Source organism: Diorhabda sublineata, chromosome 10, assembly GCF_026230105.1.
Source record: "Diorhabda sublineata isolate icDioSubl1.1 chromosome 10, icDioSubl1.1, whole genome shotgun sequence".
In the NCBI taxonomy this organism is placed as follows: domain Eukaryota; kingdom Metazoa; phylum Arthropoda; class Insecta; order Coleoptera; family Chrysomelidae; genus Diorhabda; species Diorhabda sublineata.
The window spans coordinates 4,173,803-4,193,772 of NC_079483.1; the positions used below are offsets into that span (position 1 = coordinate 4,173,803).

Below are 19,970 nucleotides of genomic sequence, written 5' to 3' on the forward strand. Positions count from 1 at the left end.
TACTTTGCAACAGATCAAGAATTCATGTAATCTTCCTTTTGAATTTTTGCTAGCTAATTCTCTAGTAGCAATACTCCCTCTTGTTTTTATGAACTATACGAACAAATCTTTATCCTGATATCTTTTTTCAAGATGCATCATTGGTATGGATCTACTTGTACTATTTTGTTAAATAATTCAGGAGGAATCGACGCATTGGTGTATGCAAAGATGCATTGGTTAGATCTTTTCCTGGTTTTGGGGTAAGTATTATTTCAGATTTTTTAAGTATTTTTGGCCAGTACTGCAGTCTTGAGATAGCATTAAATATACAAGTTAACATCTTGTTGTTCCGTTACTTTCATTTCCTTTGGTGTTGTTAACCTTATGTTTGTCGTGTATGTATCTTAATTCAGTTCATTTTGCATAGTCTGGTCTTGAGTATCATTAAGAGGGGCGAAAATTTCTGCTAGGTGTCTACTTTTTCTTCGTCGCCTCTAGTTCAAGTTGCGCGCGAAATTAACAAAACACGTATTACCAATGTAATTTTCTTATATCTCTATTAAGAATATTATAATTTTTTTAAAATATTTTTCATTGGTCAAAAGTACCCAAATTTCGTATCTCTAAAAATATTAACCATACCCCGAAGCCATAGGACCTTTTTTATTTGTTTTCTAAACGACGCCATACGAAAGTTCTTCGTTCTGTATTCATTTGCATATTAAAAATTGGGCTTTGAGTGTTTCATGTAGTGAAAGTGACAGTCTCGACTTTCGGGACGTTCTGGAGTATAAACAACTTTAACTTAAATGTGACTCTGGCTACTTCAATGTTGACAGTTTCACTTCGATGATTTTGCATAACCTTAAATTTTTAATTATCTGAAATTGTTCATTTTATCCAAAGTTTTGTCTAAATTAATGAATATCAATGAATGATGATGAAAAAGAAAACATTGCAAATATCATTAAGTAAATTATATTGTTCAATAAATAAAATGTTTATAATTCTCCATATTATTTATTTTCTTTCCTCAGTGTAATTGAAAAAGTTTTGGATCTTATCGTCGTGTAAAAAATGTTGTGTACGCCGCGGCTGAAATACTACTTTGTTGGACTCGACTGTTGCTCAATTTTCAGACTCGTCCAACAAAGTTGCACTTTTAGTCCTTGGCATACAAATAACTATTTCAATGAAGAATATAAAAAAATTGTCTGGTTGAAAAATAACAATTCCTTGCAATTGTTTAAACAGTTTCGGTTTATCATCAGAAGGGCAAATTGAAGAGGATCGCATAAAAAATTGAGGTGGAATAATTTTCAGATTCCTCCTGGACTAACATATCCTTGTTGTCAGATTTGGACTAATTCTGGCCCTATATTTTTCACTGCAATCCGTTTAATATTTTTACAGAAGCTACCTATAGCTTCTGTAAGTCCCAGGAGATAGAAAGGTCTAATATATAATAATAAAATGCGAAAAGAGATGATTACTCGCATATGGATTCGATGACTCCACCTATAGTGCGGCTATCGCGAGATTCGGATGCGGCAAATGGACGCTATGTATTGGCAAGGCTGAGGGATTCCACAATACTTAAAGCAGACTATACCTCGCCTATCTCCTCGACCAATTATCCAGCGTGTGCTTCGAAGGGCACACGAATACCAGCGTGAAACTAAGGCTAGTATCAGAGGGACTCCCTAACGACGTGGATTCCTTGCGCGAGTTTTATTCTTCCACAACGCGTATAGTATTGATTCAGCCGAAGTTGAAGCAGATCTATCCGCCTTCAGGTCTTTCTTTTTAACGGAGAAACGTCCACAGCTTCAAAAAATGAGGAAAAACTATAGCAAATATTATTTCAGGTAAAACTAAAAATTTTTAGTTAAAATGACGCGATCAGAGAAGCAAGCAACTTCTGAAAGACTGAACGATAGCATGCTCGGCCCGTTTCTTATTAATATTCGATTCCTAAGGCACAAAACAGATGAACTGAATCTTTTTCTAGAGGAGATTAATTTTCTAGAGATTGTTGCCATTAGCTTAATAAAAATGAGCCTGTTCTTGTCAAAAACTATACCAGATTCAATAGAACTAATTTATCTCATGGAGGTACTATGATCATATCTACAAATAACGACTTTTCTGAAATAACACAGTTCAATGATATAATAGGACGTTAAGGCGGACCTGATCCTGCTAGTGGTTCGATGTTGGAAGCACCATGCTAAGGACAGGAAGAATTGGCAGTCGATTGTAGAGAAAGCCCTGGTTATCAAAGTTAAAGAAGAAGAACCTAGATATCAAGTGAATTATTGATGATTAAGCTCAAAGAAAGCCATAAAAGACAGTATGTACAAATTGAGATTGAATGAAGCAGTATTCAAAGTATAAGATGTCATCATGTTAAATTATTTGTACAGTATTACTACTTTAGATCAATTTAGTGGTGAATTGGCGTTTGGGGTTCCTATAAGGTATGTTGAAAATGGAAGCTACACATCAATGGCAACGAGATTTCCAGAAGGGGTTGTGATAATGTTTCTTTAAAAGGCAAAGGGTGCATAAATTCCGTGAGGATGTAGCTGGAAATGTTCTCAGGGCACATACCTTGAAAGGTTCATCTTAGTTAATGAGATGATGCATCTGGAAAGGTTCTTCTTCAGTTATCAGCTTCTCAAAGGACCGTAGCGCCGGTTAAAAAAAAGATCAAGTGAATTAACAATTTACAAGATAATAATCCGTCCCGTAGCCACATACGGATGCGAGACATGGACTTTGACGACGATGTTTGGCCCTGTTTTCGAAAACCGTAAGCGGAGGATCCGGAGGAATGCTGAGCTGAGACAGATGTATGACGAGCTAGATTTGGTGGCGTTCATGCGAAGGGCGCGTCTGGGACACGTGGTTCTGATTGATATCCGCACAGATTCATGTATAGAGTTCCTGGAGGTCGGCGATTAAGAGGATGACCGCGCCTTCGCTGGTTGGAGGACTTTGAGGCAAATCTGATCCAGCTAGGGGTTCGAGGTTGCCCAGGATAGAAAGAATTCGCAGTTGATTGTTGAGAGCGCCCTGGTACTCAAAGGACTGTAGCGCCGGCTAAAGAAAAAGAAGAAGTATAAAACATCGACTATTAGTAAATCATAGGTATTGTTGACACAGTTTCATAGTGGTACAATAAATTATAAATTTATTAAAAATGTTAAATAATTTGGAATGGAATAAAATCTTGAATGTTTTTTTGATACAAAAATTGAATTTAGCAGCATATTTTTTGTTTGTCAACAATAGCGCTCTCTGAAACACCAGCTAGTGATAAGCAACATTACATATTTGATATCAGACTATCAGCTTCGGATATCAGACCTTGAATTGGAGCATCGGCGGAGGTAAGTTTATCTATCAGTATACAGAAAACATAATCTCTATCTCATTCTGATGTACAGTTCTACATAAATCAGATTAAGCTCACCTCCTTCTAGGAATTTATATTTAGAGGCTACGAATGGTCTATAAAAAAATGTAGACTGATTACTAATAATTATATTCCATAAAAAGTTGCTAAAATAAAGATATTACCATGAGTTTTTTTCCTTAAATATACTATTTTACCTTCAGTTCCCTTATATATTATTGAATAAATTCATTTAAAAGTTAAATTTTCAGTAATAAAATGATCGAAAGGATATTCGGACCTAGTTAAAGAGGGGTGTACGAGATTGTTGTGTTTTCTTAAAGTAATTTTCGCGGCATACCCGGTATTACACAATTCGCACTTGTATCTCTTTTCTTTAGTGTGTGTTCGGTTGTGTGAAGTCAAACTTCCGCGTCGTGTGAAATCTTTAAAGCAAATTTCGCATTTGAACGGCTTCGCAGTCTCGTGATGCGATTTTATATGTTGATTTAAGGTCGGTTTAACTTTGAAACATTTAGAACAAAATTTGCATTCGAACGGTCTTTCCCCGGTGTGGACTCTAATGTGAATTTTCAAGTTATGTTTCGCTTTGAATTCTTTGTGACAAGTTTCGCATTTGAAAGGTTTTTCTCCTGTATGATTGAGCATGTGTAATTTCAGATTATCTCGTTTTTTGAAAGCCCTGAGACAAATGTCGCATTTGTAAGGTTGTATGCCTGTATGGACGAGACTGTGTCGTCGTAGTTCGTGTTTTCGGGAAAAAGCTTTCGAACAAACGTCGCAAAGGTACGGTTTTTCGCCAGTATGGATTCTTCGGTGGTCTATCAAACTTGCTTTTTGCGAAAATCGTTTCAAACAAAATTCGCATTCGAATTTTTTCTCTTTCGCATGGGTCTTCAAATGATATTTTAAATATTGATTCTTAGCAAAAGATCTTGAACAAAGATAACAATGGTATGGTTTTTCACCGGTATGCATAATGACGTGGCCCTTCAAATAAGACCTATGTCCAAAACGTTTCGGGCAGAACGCACATTTGTAAGGTTTAATACCAAGATGTTTGAACAGTATGTGATATTTCAAACTGTATTTTCCTTTAAACGTACTGGGGCACAAGGCACATTTGAACAAATTTCCTTTTGGTTCTTTTAGACCATTCACATGTTCTTCAGTTGATTTTCTGTGGTGGATTTTCTTAAAATTTATTATATGTACAAAATAATGTTGTAGGAATTCGATTTTGCTCATAAAGTATTTTCCGCAGAACGAGCAGGATACAAGTCCTATCTTAAAGTGAAGGGTGAGGTGACGATTTGTAGTTTTAGATGAACCAAAATCTACAAAAAAAAAGAAACTTTCATAATTGAAATTACTCATATATATATATATATATATATATATATATATATATATATATATATATATATATATATATATATATATAACGATATTGAAAGCTTCATTGAAGAATGTGAAAAAAAGGCTTTAAGATATTTATTTTCATGGTTAAATGATGAAATTTATTGGCATTACCCCTATCCCAAGCCATCTAAATGACATTCAAGCCCGCTATATCATTGGTACCATCGCATCAAACAACTCAGCTGCCAAAGAAACTCTTCTAACGTCAATAGACAGCTTACAGCCTCAAAGCCCAAGAGGAAACTCCCTTATCCGCCCCTTCAGCTGCTAGCAACAGCATATGAAGACCTCCCATAGTCATTAAATGAAATCTGGTGAACCAGTTCACTAGCTAAATGACCGACGATTGATAATAATGCAGACCACCTGCATCCCCGATTACCAGCTTTCTTATTAAATAATAAACAAAAAAATTGAAAAAAAACCTACAAAAAAAACAGCATCCCTAGACCTATAAAGAACCGTTTTTTAGGCTGTAACTTTCCTCATTTTTCTTCAAATCCAGCTTGGTCGTCCTTTTTCTCCCTGATGAAGTGCAATCACAAACCAATCCTCACAACCCCAGCCCTGCAAAGGAGCAGCTCCTATATCAGTACCAATTCGAATTAATCCTCATCCCACTCAAAATATTTCCAACGAATCTGTCTATTTTTCTCTCAGAGTGTTCAAACGACCATTCTAAGTCAGTAGTTAAAAGACTAGACCTATCCGAAGGGTCTATACTCTCCCAGAGGCGATAGAAGGTCAAATGCACTGATAGAGCATTGCATGTAAATGCATTTAAGATAGTATGTCTGGCAGGCACTTTCTATAATAATAATGAAAAGAAAATATCTTTACTTATCCATTCAAATAAGCTGCAAAACAGACTTTAAGGTCTCTATAAATAAAAATCTTTAAATGCTAAACATTTTACTATGTATTGTGTGAGTAGACCATACAATTACATGAATTGCTACTTCTATTCTCCCTGGCAAATATAAAGAAGCATTAATTAGGGCTATCATATAAAATTTTTGAAAAATCTATTAATATCTCTGAATCTGATCAAATTTTAAACAAAGTGGTTTTTTCATAGGAGAATATCAGTCTTTTGAAAAAAATCTTGGATAGAACTACAATACTTTACAACCAATTACTGTGTACTGAAGAAAACTTTAATGTGTCTGCACTGGATGTTAGACTGGTCTGTTACAGCCTGGACCACGCAATCTCACTTTTTAGTGTACTTATTGCCATGAGCGAGAATGATGTTCCAGTGTCTATTGCATAACGCATCATTATTTGTTTTTTGGATGGAAATGTAGAACAAATTGGGTTGGTAAACACTGGAACAGATCCAATTTGTCGCCATGCTATTATTATTTATTAGGTTCATTGACACTTGAAGGATTGCAATCCGAAACCAATGTAAATGGTTACATGACAAGCAAAGAGATTTCCACAAAGAAGCTTCTGGAGAGATTAGGTTAGAAAGAGTAGGAATAGTGTGTAGAGTATGTCTGAGACAATCTAGCAAAACTGTAACAAACTTCAGCTCTGTAACTTGATAATAAAATTTTTTAAAGAAAAATTCCTGTTTAATTTGAACCACCCTCATAATTCCTATTATTTTTGCATTATAATTATCAAAAAAGAATAGAATTAATAATTAATCTCGATTCTTTGGAAAGAATAAAAATCATTTTTGATTATACTAAACCGATTAAAATTGTTTTCAACTCTTGTAAATGAATTGATGAATATTTGCTATTGAATCATTAAAAACAGCCAAGAGAATATAGAATTGTACACATTTATGCAAGATGGTTTAGATATCAATCCTTTCAAATTTTGCGCCACTTTCTCAGCCAAAGTAGAAGTCCATGTACCCATATGGTCTAAAATTGAGTGTGACCAATTTTCAAATGATAGAAATGACAGGAATAATAAATATTATAGTGAGTTAAAAAAACAATATTTCAACTAGGAAGTAAAAATTGCATTTGGGACTTTTTTGAATCCAAGAAAACAAATTCAAAATTTAGAATTAAAAATTATTGGGAATCTTATTGAGAAATGCATGTTATTAATTCAGTTTTCAAATAATTATAAATATGAACTCACATTTTCTGCATACCAAACAAGGATATTTCTTCTTTATTTTAGAAACTTTTTTGTTCGTTTTTTTGTATTCTTTAAAACGTTTTATTCGTGTTTTTTTACTGCTGCATGGTTGATCCAAGTAATTCAAAATATTTTCTTCATATTTAAGATGTGATACATCAAATTCTTGGGTTAAAAGTTCTACTTTTGGTTTAATATCAATTTCTTCTTTGATCTGTGTAAGATCCTTAGGATGTACATACATATCTTCAGCTCTAGCTACATTGGTATAATTTCTTTGATCAAGGTATACATCGATGCCTTCAACTTCTGATTTAATGTTTGTTATTTTTAAAAGTAAAGGCTGAACTTCGGATTGGCAGTTCGTTTGGCCTTCCGAAAATTCATCAACTACTTCTTGTTTAATTAAAACGTTGTCTAAATTGGCGGGATACATTTTTTCTTCGTCTGTTTCCATTAAAAATAGTAAATATTAAAGTATAATATAATTCAATTAAAATGTTAAAAAATATGAATAAAAACAGGTTTACTATATGTCAAAACAAATATACAATAGTTATGACAGTTAACCATAGAGATGTAATCTAATTTTATATTCTGTGTTTGGACACTGTGAAGAATATGTCACTGCAGTTTCAAAAAAAATTAGCTGAAAATAAGCATAATATATTTTTTTTTCGAAAACTGTTGCTTCAAAAACAGTACAGTATTTTCACGTAACTTAAATAATTTGTGACTAACAATGATAATTTTTGGGTTTATTATTAGGGTTAATCGCATGCGCAGCTCTTCTAGATCAAAGAGCAAAAGAATGAACGTGACAACGCCAGTCATTTTTTGTAATATCTCATTTTATATTGTTGATGTTTATATTTATTTATTATGTTTATTATTGAATTAGATGCTTGAAGTATGGAAGCGAAAACAGAAAATACAGAGAATTCTTGTTCAGGGACGATTGAAATAATAGAAAATAAATTTCCCATTTCATTAGAAGAATGTATTAATCGGGAATCTAAAAAGTGGACACCGGTCGAAATAATAAATAAAACAAAATATGAAGAATCTAATCCAATTTTCGGAACATCTCCTGTTAATGGCATTGAGAATAATTTTTTTCATATACAATCTACCAATTATCCGAAAAAAGATGTAGACCCAAAAGTATGTGAAAATTCGCTTTTAACAGAAGCTGACAATTCGATTTCTCCTTGTAGTAACAACTTAGCACAAATTGTGGAAATGGAAACTACGAAAAATGGAATTAAAAACAAAAAACATTATCCTTGTCCCATATGTGGAAAAAGTAAGTGTGATTTTACTTTATATTTCCTCACATTATTCATTTTTAAAAATCGAAAATCATAAATATAAAAGTGTTCTTACTCAGTCTCTAAAACTAAATACCCAAATTGGAAATATAAACTTTTCCTTTTAACTAGAGTTCTTATTTTTTATTTTATACATTATTTTGCAGTTTTATTAAGTGTGAGGTATAGTGTAAACAGATGATTTTTGAATTAAAACAATGTGACACTATAAAAAATGTGCAAAATTGGATTTTTTCTAATTTCATATTATGTAAATTAAATAAAAAATTTATTTATTTGAAGCCCATTTGATTTTCCTTTAAAGGAAAAATGAGAGAAGTGATGAGAGAAAGTACTTAATATTATGTTTTGTCATATTTTAAATAATAAAAGTTTTTATTGATATTTTGCCTCACAGTTCCGCAATTTCACTTTGTTTATATATATATATATATATATATATATATATATATATATATATATATATATATATATATATATATATATATAATGCGAAATTCCTTAAATTTTCTACACAGCATTAACAGATAGGGAGCAGTACATACACCCACCTCAAGATAGATTTAATCAAAATATTCTGTATCATAGCATATTTGAAAGTAAATTTTAGTCAACAACAAGAACGACTGCCCACACTAAAAAATATTTTTCGAAAATTAATTCCATCACTAAGGGGGGTGTGTATGAAAATATGAAATTAAAAAAACAATGTTTTTTAAAATTTACCAAATTAAGTGGCACTTTACATACAATAATGGAATTCTTCAACAAATCTGCGCATTTTTCTTTTTATATTTTGTACTTTAATTCTTCAGATAAGAGGTAGGGTAGAGTGGGACCTTGTTATGAAAAAATGCCTGTAAGTCCGGTTCTGCTTAGCCGATTTTTATAAACTTGATGTTGTTTCAAAGAGCTTTTGTCCAGCAATTACATAAATATATAAATTCTAAGCAATTTAATTAGCAACATGAATGCTAGGGGGCAGTGTTTACTATATTTTAGATATTGTGTAGGTGTCTTAAAAGTAAATTCAATTAACATTAAATAGTGGAAACTGCATGCCCTCAGATATCTTAAGACGTGTAAATGGTGAGAAATTTTCTTTAAACGTCTATTAGAATGGTTCGCTCAAATAGAAATTGAAAATTTATTTTGGATGGGAAGTTCTCACATTGGTCTACCTATCAAGTCCGTGCTGGGTACGTCCAAAGGGCGTTGGACAGGATTGACTGGGGCGCTAGCCATACAGTCAAGCACCGTGTGTTGTTTGCTCATAAAGAAATAGAAAGTAGGCTTATTGGTTGTTCTTCATTTCCAGTTTTGAGTCCCTTATATCCACGCATAAACGTTAATGAAAATTAAAAAATGAGAACTTGAAAAACCTCGCATTTGCAGATTACTACTAGTTTTTGGCTAATACTAACATAAAAAGTTTTAGAACAAAAATTTTAGAACTCAAAACCCAAAGTCCGTTTTTTAAAGCTTTTGGTGTATGGTAAACATCGTGTCTGGTTTTTTTTACCATAGGAAGAGTGTGGGATGTGAAATAACTATAGACAATGATATTTTACTATTTATTCATATTTAACACTTACAAAGACCTCCAAAAAAAGCCAAAATATGCCGGGAAGTAAGTGTGTAAAATGTAATTCTAAACCTGACTCTACACTTTTTCAAGAATTTAAACGCTAAATAATATATTTCCGACAAATTATTCTAAACATTTTACCAGTAAAACAACATTTTTAACTAATTTATAACTCAACTTAATGAACATAAAAGGAAAACTATTAATACTGTTTAAATAAATATAAAAAACTACTAAATTGTTAAATTTATAAAAAATCTTAAATAAGACAATTATAAAAGCAGGCCACAATCGTAAAACCTCAATTTAACTAAATAATCTTGTCATTTAGACGAGTCTTCTCATTCCAAAACTTGATTCAGACAGTTTCGAATAACCAAACTTGAGTCAATGTTAATTAATATGTCTCTCTCCGTGTTTCGTAAGGACGAATGCTTCTAAATTATCATCAGTCATTGCTGCTCTCAATCTGGTCCATATTAACTTTTAACTTTGAAAAAACACGTTCTCAAGTAGCCTGTTTCAGTGGAATCATTAGTTAATATTTGTACACTTTGTATATTAAAGATAGTATTATAATCCACTATCGCTTCAAATGAACATTTCATACAGGAGAAGTCTTCAACATCCTTACTTACGGTTTTTTTATCTTCATCTTCAATTAGCTATAAAACGTTATCCATAATCACATTTTTCTTGCCTATTCGGACTTACTACTTGTATTGGGCCAAACATTCATAAACAATATGATTTCTTCTTTGAGCTTGTCTTTGTCAACAGATGCAATCAACGCACTAATTAGTCCAAGGCATTTTCTGGCAATTTTGCCTTCATTTTATCAAATATTCTAGGGTCGAAGACAGCCAAGTCCCAATACAGCAATTTATGCTTGGTAAAACAGGCAAAAACCAATTAAAAACATTTATACTAAAAGCATCATCAGGTGATGATGAAACTCTTTCATAGTAACATTTTTCTCCGGCCATTTTCTTTTCTTTGATTGTTTTTTTGATTTTGAAATTAGGTTCAATCAACTAATCTTTTAGATCCTCGAATTTTGAGGACGCTTCAACCTTTTCATAAAATTTATTAACGAACGTCTTTGCTGCTCCTAGTGTTTCATTAAACCTATCATGAAGATATTTCATTCTTACTATTGCTAACTCTATTAGTCTCCAGTAGGGGTGGGCAAAATAATCGATTAATCGAAAAATAATCGGCTGATCGATTAATCGAAAATAATCAAATAATCGAAAAATATCGATTAATGGATGTGGACAACATGCTGTGAAAATTTGGTTTTATAAAATACAATGTTTCTTGCCTATTTTCATTCTCAAAAATGCATAATGGTTTTGGTACAGTTTAATTGAATTTAGAATAGTTTCTTTTTAAGACACCGAAAGTACAGTTATCAAGGTATCAAGATAATCTTGATGTCGTTAAAAAGTTCTTTTAAAGCTTTATTTCCGATTAATCGACTATTTCCGATTTAACGATTATTTTTGATTGATCGTTTATTTTCGATTGATCGATTATTTTATATAATCGATAATCGATTATATTTTTTGATAATTGCCCAGCCCTAGTCTCCAGGTTTAAGTAAAGTTAAGGTTTTTCGTCTGGAGATAGTCTAATAACGGTGTATTTACTTTGAATATCTGCAGAAAATACATTTCAATAACTATTATCTCAATGTCTAGGAATTTAGTAAGCAGTCCTGTAGCGTTGCTCCTAACTGTAAGTTTGAGCTCATCTGATGAGGGAATTTTTTGTAAGGATGCAATTAGTTCACATAATACATGTTTGAGAATGGTCAAGAGTGCTTGAAGTCCAATTGTCAATTTTGCCAAATATTTTTACGGTGGAATCATTTATACTTCATCTACGAACTGCGCCAATCGCACCCAGGTGGAACGTCTTGCAGCAGATATAAATTTAATTCATGAAGAACGGCAACAAAGTTTTCTTGTATCGAATTATTTCGTTAAACGAAATTTATTTTAAGAGTAAAAAATAATGCATTAGATAGCATGAGTGCATACGAGGGCCGTTTTTTTTCAACATCCGATAGGCTACAAATAAAAAACAAGTCCATATAAAACAATAATTTCATTACCAAAAGATTGGTACACTTACAGTTACTTTTCGACATAATCGCCGAGGAGATTGAGACATTTGTCATATCTGTGGACAAGCTTTTCAATGCCCTCTTCAAAGAAAGTTGCCGCCAATGAACAGACCTTGAAACTTCTGGAAATACTGTAGACAAAGCAGTAACGGTGAATCTGCGGTTTTCTTTAACCATTCTGTCAACTCGTTGAACCAGGTCACCTGAAACGACAGATTTGCGTCCTTGGCCCCCTTCATCAAGCACATCATTACGGCAATCTTTAAACATTCGACACCATTCACGCACAACACCATCACTTATGAAGTTTTTCCCATATACACGACTCATTATCCGATGGATATTGTCTTCAGCCTGTAGAAAACGAATCACACATTCGCAATTTACACTTGGCGGGAGCACATCGCCGACTGACGCCTGAATGTCAACCACGGCGGAGGGTATAGCGCGAGAGTTTCGAGGGCGTCTACAGCGCATACCATTTTACCTTTAAGCCGATGGTGCACAGTGATTTGTCTTCCTGTCACCCGAGCTAGCATGAGCTTGCTACCTGCAGTAATTTAAACTGTTCTCATAATAATCTTATTATTGCTGCTAGATGGCGTTACCTAAACGTAAAGCTAATATTACTAACAATGAGAACAAATTATTAAATAAACCATGTAACAAATCTAATAATTAACAACTCAGATAACTAATTACGTAATTAGTTTCATCTAATTCCGCTATCAAATGTGACACTTTTAAGTTACCCTCGACATTAGGAAACGTCACATTTTTCATAACCTTCATATATCACATTTTACTAATCAGTAAAGATATCTTCAAACTGTACGTGCACCGAATTTGGTACGCCCAAGTAACGAATTAATTGATCCAGAAAACATTTCATTTACAATCTTTTTGTTTTGGGTTTCCTATAAAATTGGCATTTAAGAGCTTATAGTCCACTCATTTTCCCCACAGCAACGAGATCAGTCAATTCCCTATTTTGCGAGAAAACTATGCGTCCCAGCGAAAAACTTAACCCAGACGAGTTGTAGATAATTAAATTTATTCCAACTTTGACATTGAACATTTTGCGTTACGTTGCGTAGTTGAGTCGCTAGAGGGCGTGCAAAAGATTTCAAAACTTATTTGTTGCATTTTCTGGAAAACTATGCTTTTCAGGGGGAAATAGAACATGACAAAGTTGTAGTACACAAAATTCCCCACAACTTTTGTCGGAAACTTTTTTCTTAATAACGCATATTTCCACCGCTAGGGGCGTGGAAATTTTATAAAAATCAGTTTTTCCGATTTTCCGGGAAAATTATGCGAGCTAGGGAAAAAAGTTAAATGACAGTCTTATATAGTATAAGATTTCGCAAAACTTTTGTCTGAAACATTTTTTCCAGTTCCGACCCGAAATGTAATGATTGTATTATGAGGTGGGCAAAAATTTTAGAGTGTACATTTAGTCGACATTATAACTGCCGCATCTGCAACTTTTACTTTATTTTTAGATTTCGCAAGGTCGAATTCAAGAAAAAAACACCTCGGTCTACATTTCCTCAATAGATCAATAGTATGTTCGTTTTGTGGTCGAATATTTATCCAACAAAAACATTATTTGATACACAATTTTATCCACGCCGTGAAAAAGAAGAGAACAAAATGGCCGACGGTCGAATACGTGAACAAATCGATGCCAGACGATAGTATATCGATTAAAACCGAGACAATAAAACCAACGTTCGAATTCGATTGTGATATATGCGGGGAACGTTTCGATACCGAAGATCGTCTTCAAAACCATTTAAAAACCCATCCGATCTTATTTAACTGTGATATATGCTCTAAATCTTTCAGCAGAAAATCCTCCCTCACTCAACACAAACTTATCCACTTCGGCCCACAGTTTTACTGCGAAATTTGTTCCAAACCTTTCAAAAGTAAATCGAATCGTAACCGACATCTATTGACACACTCGCAAACTCGTAATTTATTTTTCAAATGTACCGCGTGCGTACAAAAATTCAATAAATCCACAAGTTTCGTAAACCATTGGATAACGCACCAAGAAAAAGCGAAGCTGCAATGTAAATTGTGTAACAAGACGTTCAACAAAACCAGAGACATTTTCGAACATTGCAAAAATCATTTTTATATTAAAAATCGATTGCAATGCGAAATTTGCCCTACGTGGTTTATACAGAAGAAACAACATCAGAATCATTTGAAAATGCACGCGCAAGGCATACCGCCCGGTATATGCTGCACTTACTGTTTGGAAAATTATACAAATGACGACGAGCTCTCCAAACATACCGAAATACACGAAAAACCGTTCCAGTGCGGTATTTGTTTACTATTATTCAAAGAATACAGTCAACTATGTCAACATATCGAAAAACACACCGACAAACACACAAATATAAATTGCCCTTTTTGTACTGCCACTTTCCATACCGATTACCTCGCCGATCACATAGAAAACAAACATTCGGATATGAAGGAAGGCGGTACGAAAAAATCCTTCACCTGCAACTATTGTTCGATGTTTTTTACCACGGAATCCGATCTGAAGAACCATCTGGCGGAGGGTAGTCGAAAGGCGTGTTGTAAAATTTGTTCGATCGACATTTGCAGTTTGGAAAATTTGATAAAACATATACGGGAGACGCACATCGGCGCGAAAAATCCGTTCGCTTGCGTGATATGTACTAGAGAATACGCCGATAAAGACGGTTTAGTTAATCACCTTCTTTCCGAACAAGGTAACGATCTATTGGATTATTTCAAACAATGCGAAATATGTCATTGGAATTTTTTCGATGAAGGCGATTTTACGACGCATTGGAAACAATATCATCAATCGGTTATTTCAGATTTCAACGATTATAAAGATATTTCAGATTCGAATATAATTGTCAAAGAAGAAGATTTCAAAGACGAGTTCGATATTATTTACCAAGCGTTAGAAATTAAAGAAGATAAAGTAGAATATAGTGGATACTTCGATCTCTGTTGATTTTCTTATCAAATACTGAATTTCTAAAAAAAAAATATAAACTCGTGGACATAAATAACCCACCACCCTTTATTTCAATATCAAAACCTAAAAGAGAAAAAAAATAATTTTCTATCACAAAAAGTTAAAGTATCTTAACACGTCGACTGCCACGGCAAGGTTCAGAATTATATTTAAAATGACAATTTGATTTAATTATATTATATTATTAAAAACTCAAATTCTAGTGCATAGTTATTATAAAAAGCATAAAAATAGTTAAACAATCAAAATTAACAGTTAAGTGAACGCGAAGCTGAGTTAGTTGGACAGGAACAAAGTTATCGTGAAGTGGCAAATCTGTTGGCGTACACCACACAACCATTGGCAGATGGATGCAAAGATTTCGAGAGACCGGTTCACATTCTAGGAGGTCCTTCAGTTTTAACTACTCGGGATGACCGTTTTTTGCAGTTAAATTCTTTAAGAAATCGATCAATGACAAGTGTAGAGCTCAACAGCCTTTTAGGAGAAGTCCGAAATGTAAATATTACTAATAGATCAATAAGACGACATCTTCAGAATGCTGGTCTACACAACAGAAGAGCTCTCCAGACACCTTTGCTAACCAGACGGTAGACTAAGATTTGCAAGGCAACATTTAGATTGGAATTTATAAAATTGATGCCAAATTTTATTTACTGATGAGACAAGAATCAGTCTAAGAGGTCCAGATAGACTTAATCAAATTCGAAGACGACGAGGAGAAAGATTTGTGAAGTCTTGTATCATTCCCAGGGAGCCGTTCCAAGGAGGATATATCAAGTTTTGGGGAGGAATTTGTTTTGATGCCCGCACAGAATTAGTGTCTTTTCCTAGATAACTGACATTCTTGAAACTCACGTCGTTCCGTATTGGCCATTTATTGGTGATAATTTTCGCTTAATGCATCATAATGCTAGACCACACGTTGCGGCAGATGTTCTGAATTACCTAAACGAAGTAGGAATTCATACCCTGGACTGGCCACCAAGAAGTCCAGATATGAATCCTATCAAGCATGTCTGGGACATTTTAAAACCGCCGCATTCGTCGTCGAAATCCATTTCTTCAAAATTTAAATGAGCTTGAGCATTAGGAGAATGTGAGAACATACCACAAGAAGTATTGGTTTTATTGCAATGTTTTTATTTTTATTTTTTTACTCATAAAAAATCGGGGTGCCGCGTAATTTTTGACCACGAGTATATATAGAGCGTTTTAATGAAAGGTGACTATTACACTCCAGTATTTTTGGTGATATTCATACTGAACACACTGTTTACATTAACACTACACGGACGCGCGTTTCGATAACCAAGTTATCGTCTTCAGAGACTAAAGGTAAACAGTTTATCGAAACGAACGTCAGACAGTGAAATTGTGAATTGTGAAAAATATATTTATTTTTCAACGTAATCTCTTTTTAGCTCCACACATTTTCCCCAGCAATGTTCAATAAGTTCTATACCCAAAATAGCCATTAACTGCCGACATCAACTCTTCATTGTTGGAAAATATTTGACCACCGAGCCATTTTTTTCAAGTCTAGGAACAGAAAATAAAGCGAAGGGGCTAAATCTGGCGAATAGGGTGGATGAGGTAGCAATCCAAACTTTAATTCGTTCATTTTGGCCATTGCAATAACTGGTGTATTGTCTTGATAAAATGAGACTTTCTTCTTAGCCAAATGCGTCGGTTATTGCTTGATTTCCTCGCTCAAACGTTGCAATAAGTTCGCATAATATTCGCCGTTGATAATTTTTCCTTTTTCAAGATAGTAAATGAAAATTATTCAACGCGCATCCCGAAAAACCGAGCAATTCTCCCTTTTCAGTTCATTGTTTTGATTGTTCTTTTGTTTCGGGTGTGAAGTAATGGATCCATGGTTATGAAACGGCTCAAGAATTTGGCTTTATTTCTATGAAACATTACCAAACACTCGATGGAAACATCTTCAGGGCGCTGTTTTTGTTTCATTGCGATCAAACGCGGCACCCATCTTGCGCACAGCTTTCTCATGTCAAATTTTCAGTTAATATGCGGTGTACTATGTCTGCTATCTCGCGCACTTTCAGTCGACGATCATCCAGTACCGCTTTGAGGATTTTATTCAACATTTCTGGGTCGTTACCTCATTTGGTCCACCACTGCGATGCTGGTCTTCGCAGGTCGTACGGCCCCCTTTAAACTCTGCTACTCAATATTTTACTGTTGATAAAGAAGGAAACGTCTCGCCTAGAGTAGAATCTAGTCCAGGCTTCATATTTGTTATACTAAGACCTTTCAAATAAAAGTATTGTATCACATAACGATGACCAATTTTTACCATGTTTACAAATTCACTGAAAACGTTCACAATTGATGGTTGCCAAACAAATATGGCATCTTCACTTGAAATATATACTGTATATATTGTGTACTTTCTACTACAGTGGTATTTTTCAAGCAACTACCGCCATCTCTAGGTCAGGCCAGGTACTTCTGGGACCATTCTCGTATTTAAATTGAGGTGTCTTCACAGCCTAACGTAATGAGTCATTCACGATGTAGTCAAGGATATAAAAAAAATTAACAATCTTCCAATACAATAAGTAGAAAACAAATTAGATGAGTAAGGTAAAATGAATAAATTATAACTACAGCTACGCTTTGAAAAATCAAATAGCGATATGGAAATGAGATATAACACTGACAAAAAGTACTCTAGAGGGGTCTAAAATGCATAATTTTAGTTAATACCTAAATTTTCCGGGTGAGTGCCCCTCGTAATAGAACCACCGCGCTAGCTAGCGCCGCCACTACTCTTATTTATAATTCCCGATATGTTTTATCTAGACGTTTGCATAAATAAAATTTTATTCACTCTACTTGCATTCTAATTCTCTGCTGAGTTAGAACCAGTGCGGATTTTAAGAGAAGTCTTTCGGATGGAACAAAGTTAGGTTAGATTAAAATGTATAACTTTGGAAAATAAAATAAGTGTATTTCAAAGAATTTTTGACGTCTCGCAAGGAAATGGGATGAAAACAATTTTTTTTCTTCTGAAATTCGTTAACTATTTAGGTAAATATGGGTGGGGAATTCAAGCACGAGAAGGTTGCAGTAGAAGTATAAGTATTTAACGATTTCCAAATAAATAATTTTTTTCACCCTCTTCCTGCGAGCCGAAAAAAATATTTTTAGGTTCCATCATCTGTGATATAGGAAATATTTGAAGCCAATCGGTGGATTCCCCTTTTTGGAACTCTAGACGTACTTTGTAATCTTGGGTTTTCGTTAAATCTATTCACTGCTTTCAAATAAAGCGGTAACTCATCTCAACCTAACCAATTCTTCTGGACTAATTTATGATGATTACACCATAGATTATAATCTGATAACTGAATTGTCAGAGCTAGGCCAGCAGATCTTCAAAATGAAGGTTTTTGAATCTTGCAATGTCTTATGATGTTCGATAGCACCCATCTCGGTAAGAGTGCATTTATGAACCTTTCTAGTTAAAGTATTTTCAATAATTAGCTCTTTCATTAATGATATCATGCATTGCATCAATTGAATGACCTTGCTCCTAGAGTAAAACTTATCTCCAAATATTTTCTTTGTCGCTGCTTCCAGTGGGCGCATTATGTTAAGAAGTGATGTTAATACTGTCAGCTCCATACCAGTTAACATTGATGGTGCTGTTTATCAAAATGACGTTAACAGTATCAAGAGTTATAAGAGGTAAATTATTAGCTACTTTATATGATTTTTACACATTTTTACTTGGGATTTGTGTGAGGTTGAAAACCACATTGGAATGCTCTGTATAAAGGTCATATATTAAAAAAATATATGCACGTTAATAATGACGTATTTGCTTTCTAATTGTATAATTAAACCGCTTCAACACTACGTTCGTTTTGTGTAATCTCGAACAGATTGGATCAGTTTCATTGTGTGTTCATTATTTTTTTTTGTGCAATATAAAAAATAACAGATATTATAAATAAATATTTCTTTAAATATTATACGTAGTTTTAGTTTTTTATCCCTCAGTTGATCCGATTGAAAATTTATGAGTGTTGGAAGTTGAGAATATTATATACAGTAGGTTCGTAAGACGTTGCGCTGCTGAAAAAAATCGAAATGTGGTTGTTGATATTCACAAAATAACTAAACTTTCTGTTTAGGTAAATTTATCATTTATTTTCTTTAAATTTTCTCTTTTTATACCTTTTTATATGTTTTTCTTTATGATTTATCTTGACTTTAGGTCTCTTTCGATAGAAAATCAATTCAACCTGGGTCTTTGCTGCATTAAACCCAATTTCTTCTACCCCCAATTCAGAATGTTTTCAAGATCGGTATTGATGGTGTCTACGGATTTGGGTGTTAACCGAGTTTATTGGGGTGGCTCATTTGAATGACGACATCAGTGTGATACGACTCGAGTAGTCGGAGCGTTCATTTTCTACCTCTAGTGATTCTTTGTTTAATTAATGACTATCTGGTCTTTTGAATGATTTGTTTTTGCAATCATCTCCACAAGATAAATCTTTTGATTTTCCTTCTGTTCAGTTGTAACGTTTTTCAGATCCATTTTGGGATACCATCTTTTACATGTCCATATCTTCTATAAATTTGATGTACAGTGAAAGTATTTAAATTTATGTACACTCATCATTCTTTTTGTTAAAGATGGTCTTATCTGACAAAATCCCTAATTCGTCAAAACTCTTACTTTTCCTTAAAAAGTAATTTATCTCCTTCGAAGTGGTTTCCTTGGACAACTATACACTGGGGGAATAGATGTTCTTTGTCTTGGTACCAATATTTGAAGTTTTCAACTACTTGTATAGCTTTTAACTGGTAGGTTAATCTCTTGGATGTTTTCTAGGGTTCCAAAATAACGTCCATTTAAGACATGTTTCAGTTTCTAAAAAAGTCACAAGGATCCTTGGATATTTCTAATC

The 19,970-nt window shown here is 33.7% G+C and overlaps 2 protein-coding genes across 3 annotated transcripts; one reads left to right on the top strand and one right to left on the bottom strand.

The window, feature by feature from the left end:
- Positions 1–944: 944 nt before the first annotated feature.
- Positions 945–7,494, bottom strand: LOC130449811 (zinc finger protein OZF-like). Its single transcript, XM_056787831.1, has 2 exons — positions 6,932–7,494; positions 945–4,740 (listed from the first exon to the last, which is right to left on the bottom strand). The coding sequence occupies exons 1-2, from the start codon at positions 7,386–7,388 to the stop codon at positions 3,632–3,634; spliced, it is 1,566 nt and encodes a 521-aa protein (XP_056643809.1). The 5' UTR covers positions 7,389–7,494; the 3' UTR covers positions 945–3,631.
- A 230-nt stretch (positions 7,495–7,724) lies between these two features.
- LOC130449284 (zinc finger protein 888-like) lies at positions 7,725–19,023 on the top strand. 2 transcript variants are annotated; one of them, XM_056787004.1, is made up of 3 exons: positions 7,737–7,770; positions 7,833–8,237; positions 13,487–19,023. In XM_056787004.1, the coding sequence occupies exons 2-3, from the start codon at positions 7,844–7,846 to the stop codon at positions 14,992–14,994; spliced, it is 1,902 nt and encodes a 633-aa protein (XP_056642982.1). In that variant the 5' UTR covers positions 7,737–7,770; positions 7,833–7,843; the 3' UTR covers positions 14,995–19,023. The 2 variants fall into 2 exon arrangements, with proteins under 2 accessions (XP_056642981.1, XP_056642982.1); XM_056787003.1 differs by having other exon boundaries at positions 7,725–8,237.
- Positions 19,024–19,970: the final 947 nt, after the last annotated feature.

Coding starts and splice junctions, on each gene's coding strand:
- LOC130449811 (XM_056787831.1), bottom strand. CDS start 7,388: ATGGAAACAGACGAAGAAAAAATGTATCCCGCCAATTTAGACAACGTT. Junction 4,741..6,931: donor TTGTTTGGTATGCAGAAAAT/GTGAGTTCATAT, acceptor TTTTTTTTGTAG/ATTTTGGTTCATCTAAAACT.
- LOC130449284 (XM_056787003.1), top strand. CDS start 7,844: ATGGAAGCGAAAACAGAAAATACAGAGAATTCTTGTTCAGGGACGATT. Junction 8,238..13,486: donor TTGTCCCATATGTGGAAAAA/GTAAGTGTGATT, acceptor CTTTATTTTTAG/ATTTCGCAAGGTCGAATTCA.